General features: G+C 44.7%; 1 protein-coding gene and 1 pseudogene across 3 annotated transcripts in view; both read left to right on the forward strand.

Moving 5' to 3' along the window:
• Positions 1–602: 602 nt before the first annotated feature.
• On the forward strand, positions 603–834 carry LOC144511601 (U2 spliceosomal RNA; annotated as a pseudogene).
• Positions 835–1,348: 514 nt separating this feature from the next.
• Positions 1,349–20,085, forward strand: part of LOC144511342 (THAP domain-containing protein 5-like) — a 31,963-nt gene continuing 13,226 nt past the window's right edge. For all 3 annotated transcript variants that reach the window (XM_078241616.1, XM_078241617.1, XM_078241618.1), the window contains exons 1-2: positions 1,349–1,505; positions 3,769–3,961. In XM_078241616.1, the coding sequence (XP_078097742.1) occupies positions 1,423–1,505; positions 3,769–3,961 (276 nt within the window). In that variant the 5' untranslated portion in view covers positions 1,349–1,422. The remainder of the gene's footprint in view (positions 1,506–3,768; positions 3,962–20,085) is intronic.

The following is a 20,085-nucleotide window of genomic DNA, read 5'->3' on the forward strand; positions in this document are numbered from 1 at the left end:
CACTTGTTCTCAATCCTTCCACCAATGGGAATGGTTTCACCCGATCTCCTCATGATTTTGAACACCTCTATCAAATCCCCTCTCCATCTTCCCTTCTCCCAGGTGAACAGCCCAATCTGTCCAATCTATTTACACAACTGAAGCTTCTCATCCTTGGAACCAGTCTGGTGAATCTTTTCTGCATCTTCTCTATTGACTTCACATCCTTCCTAAAGTGTGGTGCCCAGAGGGAAGTGATGGCCTAGTGGTATTATTGCTGGACTATTAATCTGGAAACTCAGCTAATGTTGTGGGAACCTGTGTTCAAATCCTGCCATAGCAGATAAAATATCTGGAATTAAGAATGTACTGATGACCATGAAACTTTTGTTGATTGTTGGAAAAATCCATCTAGTTCACTAATATCCTTTAAGGAAGGAAATCTGCCTTCCTTACCTGATCTGGCCTACATATAACTCCAGAGCCGCAGCAATGTGGTTGACTTTCAACTGCCCTTGGGCAACTAGGCATGGGCAATAAACGCTGGCCAGCCAGTGATGCCCATGGATGAATAACAAAAATATTCTAGTTGAGACGGCTCATGTTTTTTGCGTGGCCTTACTTTCGCTTCTCGGCCTTTTGGCTAAGATCAAGTGTCAGATCAAGCCCAAGATGGGTTGCAATGACTCATCTTGTCAGCTTGGATCTTGTTTGTCCCATTTGTGGGGACCATGAATTGGATTCAATTGAAATTTGAATTTTTTTTTTGGAGCACGCATGGAATGGATTTGAGTTTGCCCGGTCCATTTTGAACAGGTACGGTGGTACAATGATTAGCACTGCTACCTCACAGCGCCAGGAACCCGGGTTCAACTCCTGGCCTGGGTCGCTGTCTGTGTGGAATCTGCACATTCTCCCAGTGTCTGCGTGGGTTTCCTCCGGGTGCTCCGGTTTCCTCCCACAGTCCGAAAGACGTGCTGGTTAGGGTGCATTGGCCGTGCTAAATTCTCCCTCAGTGTACCCGAACAGGCACCGGAGTGTGGCGACTAGGGGATTTTCACAGGAACTTCATTGCAGTGTTAATATAAGCCTACTTGTGACACTCATAAATACATTTTAAGCATTGGCTTTGTAACTTTAAGGACGAAGTATTTTTTTGAAAATGCATTTAAACAAAAGTCACAAAACGTTGTGGTGAGTTAAAGATCATTGGGAACTCCTTTGTCACAGCAGTGACTGGGGTGGGAGTAAATAACAGTATCAAAGATGGCGAAGGTGTGCTCTGTGGAGCGCCATGTTTGATACTGGCAGAGGTCGGCTTGGGAAGTCACGTGTGGCGAGGGGCGCGCAGGCGCTGTGGTCGGGGCTCCCCTCCCCCGCAGTGGCGCTGGAAGTTTCCGTTGGTTTGAGTCCGGGGGTGGGGGTGAGTCCTCCCGGGCCGCCATGCCCAAGAACTGCACCGTGCCCCATTGCTGCCGCCATGCCGGACAGCTGGCCGCCGACAACCGCAGGATCAGCTTCTACAAGTGAGTGTTTGGATTTGTTTCACTGGACTGAGGCTATTGAGCCCATCCACCTCCAGCCTAGCCCACCATTCGGCCCCCTCACATATACAGGGGTAAGCTGGGAATATCCAGCAGCTCTGGCAGCATCTGTGGAGAGAGAAACAAGGTCAATGTTTCATAGAACCCCTGCAGTGCAGGAAGAGGCCATTCTGTCCATCGAGTCTGCACCGACAACAATCGCACCCAGGCCCTATCCCCGTAACCCTATGTATTTACCCTGTAGCTAATCCCCTGACATCAAGGGGCAATTTTAGCACGGCCAACACACCTAACCCACGCATCTTTGGACCGTGGGAGGAAATCGGAGCACCCGGAGGAAACCCATGCAGACACGGGGAGAACGTGCAAATTCCACACAGACAGTGACCCAAGCTGGGAATTGAACCTGGGTCCCTGGTGCTGTGAGGTAGTAGTGCTAACCCACTGCGCTACATCACTTTGATTTCGGGTGGTCGGCCTTTTTTTCATCGAGGGCTCCCCAGATGCCCATTGCTGTCTGTGGGATCTTGCTGTTCCCAAATGGCTGCTGTGCTTTCTCAGATGGTGACCACACTTCAACAATGAAAAGTGCATCGTGGCCCTCTGGGACGTCTTGAAGTTGTGAAAATGCACGTTAGAGAAATCACGTTGACGTTTTCCTCACAACAGGGTGGTGGCAACCTGCAAACTGAACCTCCGCTCCAATTCCCTGAGCGAATTTTACAAGATTAATTCTAAGTGTCTAGTTAGTGTTTTTTTGGGGGGTGAGTATTCAGGCCCAATTTTATGCATTTAGTGATTGAAAACATGGTGTAGATGATTTCTAGCTGCTACAGGTAGTGGGTGGGGCTTAATTCACGAGCCAGCTTGCAGAGGGAGCTACTGCGCATGTGCAGACCTCTGCTGCACATGCTCAATAGCAGCAGCGGGGGTCTGAAAGACAGAGACCGAGCTGTCAAGCAGCCTCAACCAACTACCCCCCCTCCCCCCCGCTATAAAAGGAGCCCGCGGCCAATCACAAGCCCTACAATGCATGGGCATCTAGCCATCTCCAATCCCCCCTGCTGTCCAGTCCGTTAGGCCATTGCTCTCCCCCGATCCGATCACAACTGCAGAGCAGCGGCAGCGGGCCTCCCTCTCTCCCCCCCACCCCCTCCACCTTCCTCTCCTTCTCTCCCTCCCTCGCCCCCTCCTCTCCATCCCAGGAATCAAATCGAGTAAACTTTCTGTCAACTGAAAGTTGATTTGAAAACCGATTCCTTTGCCACTGACTCCCCAACCAAAATAAATAGTCCTTTTGTTCCTTCAGTAAACAAAAACCATTACAACTTCTTTTATGTTCTTGCTTTCTCTGTATCTTGGTAGTCATGATGGTTGATGGGCTGGTGCACTAAGGAAGGCGATGGCCTCGTGGTATTATCGCTAGATTATTAATCCAGAATCTCAGCTAATGTTCTGGGGTCTCATGTTCGAGTCCTGCTACGGCAGGTGGTGGAATTTGAATTCAATGAAAAATATCTGGAATTAAGAATCTACTGATGATCATGAAACCATTGTCGATTGTTGGAAAAGCTAATGTCCTTTGGGAAAGGAAATCTGTAGTCTTTACCTGGTCTGACATACTTGTGACTCCAGAGCCACAGCAATGTTTTCAAGTTTATTAGTGTCACAAGTAAGCTTACATTAACACTGCAATGAAGTTACTACGAAAATCCCCTAGTCGCCACATTCCAGCGCCTGTTCAGGTACACTGAGGGAGAATTTAGCATGGCCAATCCATCTCACCAGCACGTCTTTCGGACTGAGAGGGGAAACCGGAGCACCCAGAGGAAACCCATGGGGAAAACGTGCAGACTCCGCACAGACAGTGACTCAAGCCAGGAATTGAACCAGGGTCCCTGGCGCTGTGAGGCAGCAGTGCTAAACACTGTGACACCATGCTGCCCTACAATGTGGTTGACTCTCAACTGCCCTCCAAGGGCAACTAGGGATGAGCGATATATGCTGGCCAACCAGCGATGCCCGTGTCCCATGAATTATTAAAGTAAATTTGTAACAGGGTAAATTGGTGCTGAACTGTGAAAAAATCTTAATTTCCTGGCTAAAGGCGAATATAATGAGTGCTGTGGTGGAATTGCTGAAAAAAATGACTAAAGATTATATGGGCAGACTGTTAACTACAGCATCAGGAGAAGCCCCATATTTTTTGAGAGTCTCACAGAAACAACTTTTTGTTTTGATTGAGGTTTCCGTCGAATGACAGAGAAAGACTGGCACAATGGCTTTCCAATATGAAAAGGGAGAAATGGGTTCCATCTCAGTACCAGTACATCTGCAGTGAGCACTTCACTCCTGACAGCTTTGAATGGAGGTGGGGAACACGATATTTGAAGGCAGATGCTGTACCGACAATTTTTTCTTTTCCGGAGCAGCCTACGGTATGTTTGCTGTCAAAAAGTTTTGGATGTGCCTCCGTGTGTACTTTTTCCCAGTCTCTGGAATATTGCTAGAAACCATCCTGATATTGCTCCACGAGGACTACACCAGGAAATAAGATTCCAGTGGCCTGAAGAGATGGCGACAAATGCAAAATCTATTCTGACCGAAATGGTTGAGTGGTCCAGGCCCAAGAGACCTGGTCTAATAATCCAGATAATTTGAGTTAAAAACCCGCAGTGGAAATGCCAGAATTTGACATCTGTTTTGATTTAAAATTCCAGAAATTAAAAAAAAAAATCGGCCACCAATAAAATTGACTGTGAAGCTGTTGGATTGTCTTAAAAGCTCCAATTGTTTCACTGATGTCCGTCCAGAGTCTAGCCTGAGTGTGGCTCCAAGCCCACATCAATGTGTTGGGGCAGCACGGTGGCACCGTGGTTCGCACTGCTGCCTCACAGCACCAGGGACTCGGGTTCAATTCCGGCCTCGGGTCATTGTCTGTGTGGAGTCTGCGCGTTCTCCCCATTTCTGTGTGGGTTTCCTCCAGGTGCTTCGGTTTCCTTCCACACTCCAAAAATATGCAGGATAGGTAGATTAGCTATGGTAAATTGCCCCTTAGTGTCCCAAGATATGTAGGATAGGGGGATTAGTGGAGTAAATGTGTGTAGTTAAGGGGATAGGGTGGGGGAAAGGTCCTGGGTAAGATGCTCTGACAGAGAGTCAAAGCAGTCTCGATGGGCCGAATGGCCTCCTTCTGCATAGTAGGGATTCTGTTCAATGAATGTGATTGACTCTGAACTGCTCTCTGACTTAACATGTCTTAGTTTTAGGGATGGGATTTAAAGTTTATTTATTAGTATCACAAGGAGGCTTACATTGACAAGAGGAGTGAGTTGCTATGCCAGTGATCCCCATCCTGTGAATGAGTTTTAAAAAGGAAAGATTTAGAGAACACTAAATGAAGCAAACAATCTAAATAGTTCTGAGGAATTTATATCTTAAACTGGAAAGCTCCCAATTTGGATATTTGTCTGTTTTGGGTGGGAGCAGTCATAGAGGTTTACAGCATGGACGTTCGGCCCAACTTGTCCATGCCGCACTTTTTTTTAACCACTAAGCTAGTCCCAATTGCCAGCATTTGCCCCATATCCTTGTATATCCATCCTACCCATGTAATTGTCTAAATGCTTTTTAAAAGACAAAATTGTACCTGTCTCTACTACTACCTCTGGCAGCTCAATCCAGACACTCACCACCCTCTGAGTGAAAATATTGCCCCTCTGGACCCTTTTGTATCTCTCCCCTCTCACCTTAAACCTATGTCCTCTAGTTTTAGACTCCCCTACCTTTCGGAAAAGATGTTGACTATCTAGCTGATCTATGCCCCTCATTATTTTATAGACCTCTATAAGATCACCCCTCAGCCTCCTACACTCCAGGGAAAAAAGTCTCAGTCTATCCAGCCTCTCTTCATAACTCAAACCATCAAGTCCCGGTAACATCCTAGTAAATCTTTGTCTGCACTCTTTCTAGTTTAATATTCTTTCTATAATAGAGTGACCATAACTGTACACAGTATTCCAAGTGTGGCCTTACCAATGTCTTGTACAATTTCAACAAGACGTCCCAACTCCTGTATTCAGTGTTCTGACCAATGAAACCAAGCATGCTTGAATGCCTTCTTCACCACTCTGTCCACCTGTGACTCCACTTTCAAGGAGCTATGAACATGTACCCCTAGATCTCTTTGCTCTATAACTCTCCTCAACACCCTACCATTAACTGAGTAAGTCCTGCCCTGGTTCGATCTACCAAAATGCATCACCTTGCATTTATCTAAATTAAACTCCATCTGCCATTTATCGGCCCAATTGATAAAGATTCCGTTGCAATCCGAGATAACCTTCTTCACTGTCCACTATGCCACCAATCTTGGTATCATCTGCAAACTTACAAACCATGCCTCCTAAATTCTCATCCAAATCATTAATATAAATTACAAATAACAGTGGGCCCAGCACTGATCCCTGAGGCACACCGCTGATCACAGGCCTCCAGTTTGAAAAACAACCCTCTACAGGGTCTTGTCATCAAAACAAAAGTTTATTTATTCGTCACAAGTAAGGCTTACATTAACACTACAATTAAGTTATTGTGTCATCAAGCCAATTTTGTATCCATCTGGCTACCTCACCGTGGATCCCGTGAGATTTAACCTTATGCAACAACCTACCATGCGGTACCTTGTCAAAGTCCATGTAAACAACGTCAAGGATGGATGATTTTAGCCTTTTCATTAAAGGATTTTTGTACTGGAGAATCAAATGCTTTTTGATAACAATGAAGCATCCAGGACTCCAAAGTTGGGGAAAATGTGGGTTGGATGCAATGTACATCTCCCTCTGTTTTGACCTAACATTAACTCAGTATCAGGATACGCCCTCCTGGTGCATCAGGGTGTTTTTATTCATTCGCAGGATGTGGGCATTGATGGTGAGGCAGGCATTTATTGTCCAACCCTAATTCCCTTGGGTGTTGTTCATATTTCTTAAACTAGCCATCCTTTTGGCTTTTCCAAATTATTCATGACTAACCTTTATCGAGCACCTTTACCCCAGGGTTCTGAATCATAGAAACCCTACAGTGCAGAAGGAGGCCATTCGGCCCATCGAGTCTGCACTGACCACAATCCCACCCAGGCCCTACCCCCACATATTTTACCCGCTAATCCCTCTAACCTACGCATCCCAGGACTCTAAGGGGCAATTTTTTTTAACCTGGCCAATCAACCTAACCCGCACATCTTTGGACTGTGGGAGGAAACCGGAGCACCCGGAGGAAACCCACGCAGACACGAGGAGAATGTGCAAACTCCACACAGACAGTGACCCGAGCCAGGAATCGAACCCGGGACCCTGGAGCTGTGAAGCAGCAGTGCTAACCACTGTGCTACCGTGCCGCCCTTAGTAAGATGAAGTAAGATGCCATGTGGAGCCAGGAAAAACAAATGGGTGGGCTAAATGAATGAAATGCTATTGAGTTCCATGCATGTTGTGTTCTATACGTGTGGGTTAAGATTAACCAAATTCTTTTCATGTTAGGACCCTTAGAGCTGAGGGAGGGATGCTTTTCATATTTTCTTTAAGATGCATTCAAAAGTTGTGTGAAAGCTCTGTGATCTAACTTACTACAGGGTTGAAAACAAGTCATGTTGAAGCTTTGTATTGACCAGAAAGGCTTCACCCTCGTATACATTCAGGTCTTCTCCCTGGGGTGCAGGGCAAATGCCCAAAGGCCTGAAAGTGATGCAGAGTAACCCAAGTCCCTACTGAGGACTGAGTTGGTAAGATTAGAAAAATTTGGAGACTCTTCAGTCTTGTAAAGGAGTACAGGAGAGGGAACTCTGTGTGTGATGTGAATTAGAGTTTCAAGCTAAACCACTGCTGTGGTACACTATAAAAAGCATAGATATAAACAGTAAAAACTATTGGTAACTTGGGCATGATGGTAGGAATGCAGTAATTAATACCTCAAATTATCTTCTGAGTAGGGAAATAGAGACAAGAAAAGGGAACCATTCAAAATAGTCAGTACCGGAATCAAGGGTTATGGGGATAAGGCAGGAAAGTGGAGCTGAGGATTATCTCATCAGCCATGATCTCATTGAATGGTGGAGCAGACTCGATGGGCTGAATGGCCTACTTCCTCCTACTTGCTCCTATGTCTTATGGTCTACCATTGTGAAATGTGATGTTGGAATCTGGTTCAGATTGAGGTAGATGGGCTGAATGGTCTCCCTCATTCTCGATATTGTGACTCAGTGGGTAGCACTGTGATCTTGCAGTCAGAGGTTGTGGGTTTAATTCCCAGTCCAGAGACCTGAGCACATGATCCATACTGACGTTCCAGGGTAGTTCTGAGGGAGAGCCACATTGTCAGAGATTCTGAAAACAGATGAGGTGTTGAACAGAGGCTCTGACTGTCCTTTCAGATGGATGCAAAAGATAGTGTGGTATTGTTTTGAGGACAAGCAGGGGAGTTATTCCTGGTGTCCTGGCCAATATTTATGGCTCACCACATTTTTAAAAAATGCAGCTTGCTGGCCACATTGTTGTGATGATGTGGAGATGCCGGCGTTGGACTGGGGTAAACACAGTAAGGGGTTTAACAACACCAGGTTAAAGTCCAACAGGTTTATTTGGTAGCAAAAACTCACCTGAAGAAGGGGCTTGGAGCTCCGAAAGCTTGTGTGGCTTTTGCTACCAAATAAACCTGTTAAACTTTAACCTGGTGTTGTTAAACTTCTTACCACATTGTTGTGCACAAATCAGGAGCCACTTTTCCGAAATTCCAACAATGATTGCACCTCAAACTTGATTGGCAGCAAAATGATCAGAAAAGTCTGGAGGTGTGAAAGGTGCTGCTGAAATACAAATCTTTATTTTCCTTAAAAGTTGCTTTATGGGCTGTTGTACATAACGATTTGGCTTAATTTCCTGCTTTAATCGCACATTCTGGTTAAATTTACATTATCAGCCACGAGGAACAAGTATTTTCTTCTTTCATGTTCAATGCAAACTATTTCTTCCACTGCGTTTTATATCTGACTGACTGTACTCTCTCGTTTACACCAAGATGTCACTTTTAAATGGATAGCTCATTAGTTGACTCTCATCTCTGCAAGGCAAAGTGACTAATCCAGTGCCAGTCGGCCTTTAGTTGAATGTCCATTAGTATTCCAAGACTGAAACTCTGTGTTCATCTGTGACTGTTAAATCTACAGCCTTGAGGCTCGGGTGGGAATTCTACAAATACTCAATCTTTCAGGAAATAGTCATCACTTTTGCAGAAGTATTTCTCTCACTTGACTAAGCAATGATGTGGAGATGCTGGCGTTGGACTGGGGTAAACACAGTAAGTAGTCTCACAACACCAGGTTAAAGTCCAACAGGTTTATTTGGTAGCACAAGCTTTCAAAGCACTGCCCCTTCATCAGGTGAGTGCCAACTAAGTGTTGACTAAGCAACTGCTTGCATAGTGTTACATGTTTATTTTGTTAATTGTAGATTAATGGAGTGTTTAATTGTATTCGGGTGGTGGGAGTACACTTATGTACAAACACAGAAAATGCTGGAATGACGAAGGGTCACCCTGACTCGAAATGTTGGCTCTATTCTCTCTCCATAGATGCTGTCAGACCCGCTGAGGTTTTCCAACATTTTCTGTTTTTTGTTTCAGATTCCAGCATCTGCAGTATTTTGCTTTTGTGCTCTCAAGTATATGGGAGAAATTGAGACCATGATTTAGATTGAGGGTCTTTTAGTTCAGTTGAGTAGATGGCTAAAGTGTGATGTGGAATAATGCCAACTGCGAGGGTTCAATCTCTGTGCTAGCTGAGGGAGTCCTTGGGGCTTTCCTCCTCATCTATCATGGCATGAGCCATGATTAGCGAACCTGGGACAATGAGGACTCTGTAGAGAAAGAAAAGGTGTGTTTCATATTTGTACAGTGTAATACCATCCTGTCAATAAACAAATTGAGATTGGCTTGGCGCAGTCAGTCAACATAAACGGAATGTACAACCTTGTAGCAAAGTCTACAATTGAGATTTAAAACAGAAAATACTGGATACAGTGAGCAAGTTAGGCAGCATCTGTGGAGAGAGAAAGTTAACATTTTTAATCTTTCATCAGGCAGGTTCTGGTGAATGGTAAGTGAGCTGAAACATTAACTCCATTTCTCTCTGCAGTTGCTGCCTGGTCTGCCCAGTCTTTCTAGTATTGTATCTCTTTGTTTCAGACATCCAGCACTTTGCGTATTTTGCTTCTGCAAGTCTAACTGTTCTGTTCCGCTCTACTGTTCTGAGCTCCTACCCTCCAGTGATTATTTAGCAGCCACTTTGTGCATTTGCTGTCACATGTCTGCTGAAAGTTGGGTACCTTCATCCTCCAGGTGATGGGGATAAGGACTGACTGTGAGTGAAAAAGGAAGGCTTGCATTTCCATAGCATCTTGCGTGACCACAAGACGTCCCTGAGCACTTTGTGACCAATGGAGTATCTTTGCAGTGCAGTCACTGTTGCAATGTGGAGAACCCAGCAGCCAGTTTGCACACAGCAAGTTCCCACAAACAGCAGTGTGATAATGATCAGATCAGCTGTATTAGTGATGTTGATTGAGGGCCGAATGTTGATAGCTCCCCTCTTCTTTAAGGGAAAAAAACTCCTTCAGTTTAGCTTGTTTCACTTGGGTCCTGGAACAGGATTTGAACCCACAACCTCTGACTCAGAGGCAAAAGCGATCCACAGCTTACATTTACATCAGAGATGTGCTTTTGGATGTTGCTAGGTATTTTGTAAAGAACAGCAGTTTGTTTTAAACCAGTCTAATTTGAACACTGTCTCAAAACAGATTCCTGTTACTGTATTATTAAATTAACTTGACCTACTCTCAAGCTGTGATATCTGATCAAATCCCGAAGATAATTGCTCCATTTGATTGTGTTATTTGGGGGAAATCCCTCTAGAAAACCAATTTTCTTGATCTATTCCTTGGTAGGAAACACAAGATTGACGCAGTGGTAATTTACACAAGTTCTAGTTAATGATTATTCCCAAACTGTTTAAGCAATGACCATGATGTGGAGATGCCGGCGTTGGACTGGGGTAAACACAGTAAGAAGTCTCACAACACCAGGTTAAAGTCCAACAGGTTTATTTGGTAGCAAAAGCCACTAGCTTTCGGAGCGCTGCTCCTTACCTGGCAGAGATACAAAAACGAGGAAGTGTATTAGGTGCTGAATAGTTCCCATTCATTAGACCGATTTGCTGTATAATTGTGAAAATAAGCAGATAGCAATTTGCCAACTGTTACAAACTTGAGTTTCAAGTCGACGTCAAGCTTTTGTCTCTGATCGTGTTCACTAAAAGGAAGTGGGTGGGGTAGTTGTGAAAGTGTGCTCAAACTGTGGTTGCAATAAAACCCATTGACCAAACAATAAAGGACTATCTCTGCAAACATGACCACTAGAAAGTTTAGGTCACAGAGCAGCAATACTCATTGAACTCATGGATAGAGGAGGATTAATATGTCTGAATGTTCAGAAGGCATTTGGTTAGGATCTATATAAGAAGTTACTGTCTGAAACTGAGTTGTATTGGAGGGAGCTGTATCTCTAGAGCTGCTTTAATATTGGATTGCATGTCAAAGCTGCTGGCTCCCAACGCACAGGTATCAACAGCCATAAGCAACCTCAGCTAGAGGAAAGCTCACGAGATTCGCTAACCAGTCTTTGGGAACATAGGAACAGGAGTAGATGAGATGTAATCCCTAAAATCAGTTCCATATTCAGCAAGGTCATGACTGATCTCTACTTTCATTCCATTTAGCCACATTTGCTTCAAGTCCTTTCATTTCCTTATGTTTGAAACTATATATTCATAAAGTTAACTGGGGGAGTCTGTGGGAAGGCAAAGGGATATCCGCTTTCAAAAGTGTGTTAACCAGGGTTCAGGGTAAGCACGTTCCTCTTAGAGTGAAGGGCAAGGCTGGCAGAAGTAGGGAACCCTGGATGACTTGGGATATTGAGGCCCTGGTCAAGAAGAAGAAGGAGGCACATGACATGCATAGGCAGCTGGGATCAAGTGAATCCCTTGAAGAGTATAGGGGGTGTAGGAGTAGAGTTAAGAGAGAAATCAGGAGAGCAAAAGGGGGACACGAGATTGTTTTGGCAGATAAGTCAAAGGAGAATCCAAAGAGCTTCTACAAATATATAAAGGGCAAAAGAGTAACTAGGGAGAGAGTAGGGCCTCTTAAGGATCAACAAGGTCATCTATGTGTGGATCCACAAGAGATGGGTGAGATCCTAAATGAATATTTCTCATCAGTATTTACTGTTGAGAAAAGCATGGATGTTAGGGAACTTGGGGAAATAGATAGTGATGTCTTGAGGAGTGTACATATTACAGAGGAGGAGGTGCTGGAAGTCTTAAAGCGCATCAAGGTAGATAAATCCCCGGGACCTGATGAAGTGTATCCCAGGACATTGTGGGAGGCTAGGGAGGAAATTGTGGGTCCCCTAGCCGAGATATTTGAATCATCGATAGTCACGGGTGAGGTGTCTGAAGATTCGAGGACGGCAAATGTTGTGCCTTTGTTTAAAGAGGGCTGCAGGGAAAAGCCTGGGAACTACAGGCCAGTGAGCCTCACATCTGTGGTGGGTAAGTTGTTGGAAGGTATTTTGAGAGACAGGATCTACAGGCATTTAGAGACGCAAGGACTGATTAGGGACAGTCAGCATGGCTTTGTGAGTGGAAAATCATGTCTCACAAATTTAATTGTGTTTTTTGAAGGGGTAACTAAGAAGGTAGATGAGGGCAGTACAGTTGATGTTGTTCACATGGACTTTAGCAAGGCTTTTGTCAAGATACCACATGTTAGGTTGTTGCATAAGGTTAAATCTCACGAGATCCCAGGTGAGGTAGCTAAATGGATACAAAATTGAGGACAGAAGCCAGAGGGTGGTTGCAGAGGGTTGTTTTTCAAACTGGAGGCCTGTGACCAGCAGTGTGCCTCAAGGATCAGTGCTGGGTCCACTGTTATTTGTCATTTATATTAATGATTTAGAACATAGAACAGTACAGCACAGAACAGGCCCTTCGGCCCACAATGTTGTGCCGAGCTTTATCTGAAACCAAGATCAAGCTATCCCACTCCCTATCATCCTGGTGTGCTCCATGTGCCTATTCAATAACCGCTTAAATGTTCCTAAAGTGTCTGACTCCACTATCACTGCAGGCAGTCCATTCCACACCCCAACTACTCTCTGCGTAAAGAACCTACCTCTGATGTCCTTCCTATATCTCCCACCATGAACCCTATAGTTATGCCCCCTTGTAATAGCTCCGTCCACCCGAGGAAATAGTCTTTGAACGTTCACTCTATCTATCCCCTTCATCATTTTATAAAGCTCTATTAAGTCTCCCCTCAGCCTCCTCCGCTCCAGAGAGAACAGCCCTAGCTCCCTCAACCTTTCCTCATAAGACCTACCCTCCAAACCAGGCAGCATCCTGGTAAATCTCCTCTGCACTCTTTCCAGTGCTTCCACATCCTTCTTATAGTGAGGTGACCAGAACTGCACACAATATTCCAAATGTGGTCTCACCAAGGTCCTGTACAGTTGCAGCATAACCCCACGGCTCTTAAACTCCAATCCCCTGTTAATAAAAGCTAACACACTATAGGCCTTCTTCGCTTCTCGGCCTTTTGGCTAAGGTCAAGTGTAGTATGGATAGGATGCTGCACTCGGTTGAGGTCATTAGGTTACACTGAAGCTTCATATGTTTCATATGAAGCAATATTTAAAAGCGGCATCTCGGCCTTTTGGCTAAGATGCAAATGAGCTCAAGTCTTGGAGGAGGTGTTACTTTCCCTTCTCCAATCAGCTTGGCTCATGTAGATCAGGCCCAGGACAGGTTGATTTGGTCGCTCGCCCTGTCTTGTCAGCCTGGATCGGAAATGTCTCAACTTGTTGAGACTCTGAATTGGATTTGATTTGATTGAATTGGAAAAGTATTTTAAAAAAGGCCTTCTTCACAGCTCTATCCACTTGAGTGGCAACCTTTAGAGATCTGTGGATATGGACCCCAAGATCTCTCTGTTCCTCCACAGTCTTCAGAACCCTACCTTTGACCCTGTAATCCACATTTAAATTAGTCCTACCAAAATGAATCACCTCATATTTATCAGGGTTAAACTCCAATTGCCATTTTTCAGCCCAGCTTTGCATCCTATCTATGTCTCTTTGCAGCCTACAACAGCCCTCCATCTCATCCACTACTCCACTAATCTTGGTGTCATCAGCAAATTTACTGATCCACCCTTCAGCCCCCTCCTCTAAGTCATTAATAAAAATCACAAAGGGGCAGAAGACCAAGCACTGATCCCTGTGGCAACCTGCCTCCAGTCCGAAAATTTTCCATCCACCACCACCCTCTGTCTTCGATCAGATAGCCAGTTACTTATCCAATCTGCCAACTTTCCCTCTATCCCACACCTCCTTACTTTCATCATAAGCCGACCATGGGGGACCTTATCAAACGCCTTACTAAAATCCATGTACATGACATCAACTGCCCTACCTTCATCAACACACTTAGTTACCTCCTCAAAAAATTCAATCAAATTTGTGAGGCACGACTTGCCCTTCACGAATCCATGCTGACTATCCCGGATTATCCGCATCTTTCTAAATGGTCGTAAATCCCATCCCTAAGGAACTTTTCCATCAATTTACCAACCACCTAAGTAAGACTAACCGGTCTATAATTACCAGGGTCATTTCTATTCCCTTTCTTAAACAGAGGAACAACATTCGCCACTCTCCAGTCCTCTGGCACCATCCCCGTGGACAGTGAGGACCCAAAGATCAAAGCCAAAGGCTTTATGCAATCTCATCCCTTGCCTCCCAAAGAATCCTAGGATATATTTCATCAGGCCCAGGTGACTTATCGACCTTCAGTTTATTCAAAACTGCCAGTACATCCTCCCTCCGAACAACTATTTCCTCCAGCCTATTAGCCTGTAACACCTTCTCTTCCTCAAAAACATGGCCCCTCTCCTTGGTGAACACTGAAGAAAAGTATTCATTCATCACCTCGCCTATCTCGACTGACTCCATACACAAGTTCCCACTACTGTCCTTGACCGGCCCTAACCTCACCCTGGGTCATTCTTTTATTCCTCACATAAGAGTAAAAAGCTTTGGGGTTTTCCTTGATCCGACCTGCCAAGGACTTCTCATGTCCCCTCCTTGCTCTCCTAAGCCCCTTTTTCAGCTCATTCCTTGCTAACTTGTAACCCTCAATCGAGCCATCTGAACCTTGTTTCCTCATCCCTACATAAGCTTCCCTCTTCCTTTTCACAAGACATTCCACCTCTTTTGTGAACCATGGTTCCCTCACTCGGCCATTTCCTCCCTGCCTGACAGGGACATATCTATCAAGGACACCCAGTATTTGTTCCTTGAAAAAGTTCCCCTTCTCATTAGTGCCTTTCCCTGACAGTTTCTGTTCCCATCTTATGCCCCCTAATTCTTGCCTAATCGCTTCATAATGACCTCTCCCCCAATTGTAAACCTTGCCCTGCCGTACGGCCCTATCCCTCTCCATTGCAATAACAAAAGACATCGAATTGTGGTCACTATCTCCAAAGTGCTCTCCCACAACCAAATCTAACACTTGGCCCGGTTCATTTCCCAGTACCAAATCCAATGTGGCCTCACCTCTTGTCGGCCTATCCACATATTGTGTTAGGAACCCCTCCTGCACACACTGCACAAAAACTGCCCCATCCGAACTATTTGACCTACAAAGGTTCCAATCAATATTTGGAAAGTTAAAGTCCCCCATGACAACTACCCTGTGATTTGGATGAGAATATAGAACATAAGAACAGGAGTAGGCCATCTGGCCCCTCGAGCCTGCTCCGTCATTCAATAAGATCATGGCTGATCTTTTTGTGGACTCAGCTCCACTTACCCACCCACTCACCATAACCCTTAATTCCTTTACTGTTCAAAAATTTATCAATCCTTGCCTTAAAAACATTCAATGAGGTAGCCTCAACTGCTTCACTGGGCAGGGAATTCCACAGATTCACAATCCTTGGTGTGAAGAAGTTCCTCCTCAACTCAGTCCTAAATCTGCTTCTCCTTATTTTGAGGCTATGCCCCCTAGTTCTAGTTTCATCCGCCAGTGGAAACAACTTCCCTGTTTCTATCTTATCTATTCCCTTCATAATCTTATATGTTTTGATAAGATCTCCCCTTATTCTTCTGAATTCCAATGAGTATAGCCCCAGTCTACTCAGTCTCTCCTCATAAGCCAACCCCCTCAACTCTGGAATCAACCTAGTGAATCTCCTCTGCACCCCCTCCAGTGCCAGTATATCCTTTCTCACTTGAGACCAAAACTGTACACAGTACTCCAGGTGTGGCCTCACCAGCACCTTATACAGCTGCAACATAATCTCGCTGTTTTTAAATTCCATCCCTCGAGCAATGAAGGACAAAATTCCATTTGCCGCCTTAATTACCTGCTCCACCTGCAAACCAACTCCTTGAGATTCCTGCACTAGGACACCCGGGTCCCTCTGCACAGCAGCATGTTGCAATATTTTACTATTTAAATAATAGTCCATTTTGCTGTTATTCCTACCAAAATGGATGACCACACATTTACCAACATTGTACTCCATCTGCCAGACCCTCGCCCACTCACTTAGATTATCTATATCCCTTTGCAGACTTTCAGCGTCCTCTGCACACTTTGCTCTTCCACCCATCTTCGTGTCATCTGCGAATTTTGACACACACTTAGAAGTAGAAGGCAGATGACACCAAGATTGGTGACGTAGTGGATAGTGAAGAAGGTTATCTCGGATTGCAACAGGATCTTGATCAATTGGGTCAGTGGGCTGATGAATGGCAGATGGAGTTTAATTTAAATAAATGCGAGGTGATGCATTTTGGTCGATTGAACCAGGGCAGGACTTACTCAGTTAATGGTAGGGCATTGGGGAGAGTTACAGAGCAAAGAGATCTAGGGGTACATGTTCATAGCTCTTGAAAGTGGAGTCACAGGTGGACAGAGTGGTGAAGAAGGCATTCGGCATGCTTGGTTTCATTGGTCAGAACATTGAATACAGGAGTTCGGACATCTTGTTGAAGTTGTACAAGACATTGGTAAGGCCACACTTGGAATACTGTGTACAGTTCTGGTCACCCTATTATAGAAAGGATATTATTAAACTAGAAAGAGTGCAGAAAAGATTTACTAGGATGCTACTGAGACTTGATGGTTTGAGTTATAAGGAGAGGCTGGATAGACTGGGACTTTTTCTCTGGAGCATAGAAGGCTGAGGGGTGACCTTATAGAGGTCTATAAAATAATGAGGGGCGTAGATCAACTAGATAGTCAATATCTTTTCCCAAAGGTAGGGGAGTCTAAAACTAGAGGGCATAGGTTTAAGGTGAGAGGGGAGAGATACAAAAGTGTCAAGAGGGGCAATATTTTTACACAGAGGGTGGTGAGTGTCTGGAACAAGCTGCCAGAGGTAGCAGTAGTAGTAGAGGGGGGACAATTTTGTCTTTTAAAAAGCATTTAGACAGTTACATGGGTAAGATGGGTATAGAGGGATATGGGCCAAATGTGGGCAATTGGGACTAGCTTAGGGGTTTAAAAAAAAAGGGCAGCCTGGACAGGTTGGGCCGAAGGGCCTGTTTCCATGTTGTAAACCTCTATGACTCTATGAAAAAGTCTTCTAAATTTCCAAATTATTGTTCCTTCCTTTGAAAATACTGTTACTCACCAGGTTAAAGTTACTGGCACCTTGGTTCAGTCATTGTACTCTTAGCCCATGAGTTCATAGTACCCTTTAGGACTTGTATAGGGTGGCACAATGGTTAGTAATGCTACCTTACAGCGCCAGGAACCTGGATTTGTTTCTGGCCTTGGTTGACTGTCTAGGTGGAGTTTGCACATTCTCCCCGTGTCTGCATGGGTTTCCTTCAGGTGCTCCAGGTTTCCTCCCACACTCCAAAGATGTGCAGGTTAGGTGGACTGGCCATGCTAAATTGACCCTAGTTTTGGGTGGATTGGCAGGCTAAATATGTGGGGTAAATAAATGATCTTCATCTTGTTGGTTTAAGTGGGACATTTTTGTGTGCAGACTGGCAGCCTACATAACAATGACTTCACTTCAAGGTAACTCGTTGGCTGTGAGGCGCTTTGGGACATTCTGAGGACATCAATTAATTCAAAATGGAATCATCTTCCCCAGTTCACCACCCTTCAAGTGGTGAGCCAAGATGGAGTACTGTGTACAGTTTTGGTCTCCTTACTTGAGAAAGGATATACTGACACTGGAGGGGGTGCAGAGGAGATTCACTAGGTTGATTCCGGAGTTGAGAGGGTTGGCTTATGAGGGGAGACTGAGTAGACTAAAGTAAAGAGTGTTGAGGCCATGGAGGGATTTGAAAACAAAGATGAACATTTTAAAATCAAGGTGTTCTTTGACTGGGAGCCAGTGTAGGTCAGCAAGCACAAGAGGGATAAATGAACGACTCGGTTGATTCCAGAGTTGAGAGGGTTCGCTGATGAGGAGAGACTGAGTAGACTGGGGCTATACTCATTTGAATTCAGAAGAATGAGGAGAGATCTTATAGAAACATATAAGATTATGAAGGGAATAGATAAGATAGAAGTAGGGAAGTTGTTTCCACTGGCGGGTGAAACTAGAACTAGGGGGCATAGCCTCAAAATAAGGGGGAAGCAGATTTAGGACTGAGTTGAGGAGGAACTTCTTCACACAAAGGGTTGTGAATCTGTGGAATTCCCTGCCCAGTGAAGCAGTTGAGGCTACCTCATTGAATGTTTTTAAGGCAAGGATAGATAAATTTTTGAACAGTAAAGGAATTAAGGGTTATGGTGAGCGGGCGGGTAAATGGAGCTGAGTCCACGAAAAGATCAGCCATGATCTTATTGAATGGTGGAGCAGGCTCGAGGGGCCAGATGGCCTACTCCTGCTCCTAGTTCTTATGTTCTTATGGTGAATGTTTGAGATTAGTACAAGGCATTGCCTGGTTCCAATCTCACAGATGGTCACAAATAAGGACTTTCCAGAAAGGCTGCTGAATTATTTTTCTAATTGATAATTCAAGCTGAAGTACCAAAATCCAGTACTGCAGGATACCATGCAGTTGAAGAGAGGAAAAGGGATCAGAGTATCTCAGCCAGGAGCAGAAACTGTGGGTCGTTTCCTCATTCATCCCTCTCCCTAGCTCAAAGAATTGGAGCATTGCAGTTGTTGCCCTGGTTGAGGTTAGTTAACACAGTAAGAGTTTTAACAACACCAGGTTAAAGTCCAACAGGTTTATTTGGTAGCAAATACCATTAGCTTTCGGAGCGCTGCTCCTTCGTCAGATGGAGTGGAAATGTGCTCTCAAACAGGGCACAGAGACACAAAATCAAGTTACAGAGTACTGATTAGAATGCGAATCCCTACAGCCAACCAGATCTGGTTGGCTGTAGGGATTCTGTAACTTGATTTTGTGTCTCTGTGCCCTGTTTGAGAGCACATTTCCACTCCATCTGACGAAGGAGCAGCGCTCCGAAAGCTAATGGTATTTGCCACCAAATAAACCTGTTGGACTTTAACCTGGTGTTGTTAAAACTCTTACTGTGTTAACTAACCTCAACCAGGGCAACAACTGCAATGCTCCAATTCTTTGAGCTAGGGAGAGGGATGAATGAGGAAACGACCCACAGTTTCTGCTCCTGGCTGAGATACTCTGATCCCTTTTCCTCTCTTCAACTGCATGGTATCCTGCAGTACTGGATTTTGGTACTTCAGCTTGAATTATCAATTAGAAAAATAATTCAGCAGCCTTTCTGGAAAGTCCTTATTTGTGACCATCTGTGAGATTGGAACCAGGCAATGCCTTGTACTAATCTCAAAATCAAGTTACAGAGTACTGATTAGAATGCGAATCCCTACAGCCAACCAGATCTGGTTGGCTGTAGGGATTCTGTAACTTGATTTTGTGTCTCTGTGCCCTGTTTGAGAGCAGATTTCCACTCCATCTGACGAAGGAGCAGCGCTCCGAAAGCTAATGGTATTTGCTACCAAATAAACCTGTTGGACTTTAACCTGGTGTTGTTAAAACTCTTACTGTGTTTACCCCAGTCCAACGCCGGCATCTCCACATCATGATGTTAGTTAACTCAGGGCAGGTCAACAATCAAAGCTGCCGCAGTGGTTCATATTTGATCAAGTATTGCCTATATTGACTAGGTCATAAGAGCAGCTTTTGTGACGTATAGATCTAAATAGAACATAAAACAGTACAGCACAGAACAGGCCCTTCGGCCCATGTTGTTGTGCCGAGCTTTGTCTGAAACCCAGATCAAGCTATTTCCTCCCTATCATCCCGAAGTACTCCATGTGCCTATCCAATAGCTTCTTAAATGTTCCTAAAGTTTCTGACTCCACTATCACTTCAGGCAGTCCATTCCACACCCCAACCACTCTCTGAGTAAAAAACCTACCTCGGACATCCTTCCTAT

This window comes from Mustelus asterias, chromosome 24 (genome assembly GCF_964213995.1).
Source record: "Mustelus asterias chromosome 24, sMusAst1.hap1.1, whole genome shotgun sequence".
Classification (NCBI taxonomy): Eukaryota; Metazoa; Chordata; class Chondrichthyes; order Carcharhiniformes; family Triakidae; genus Mustelus; species Mustelus asterias.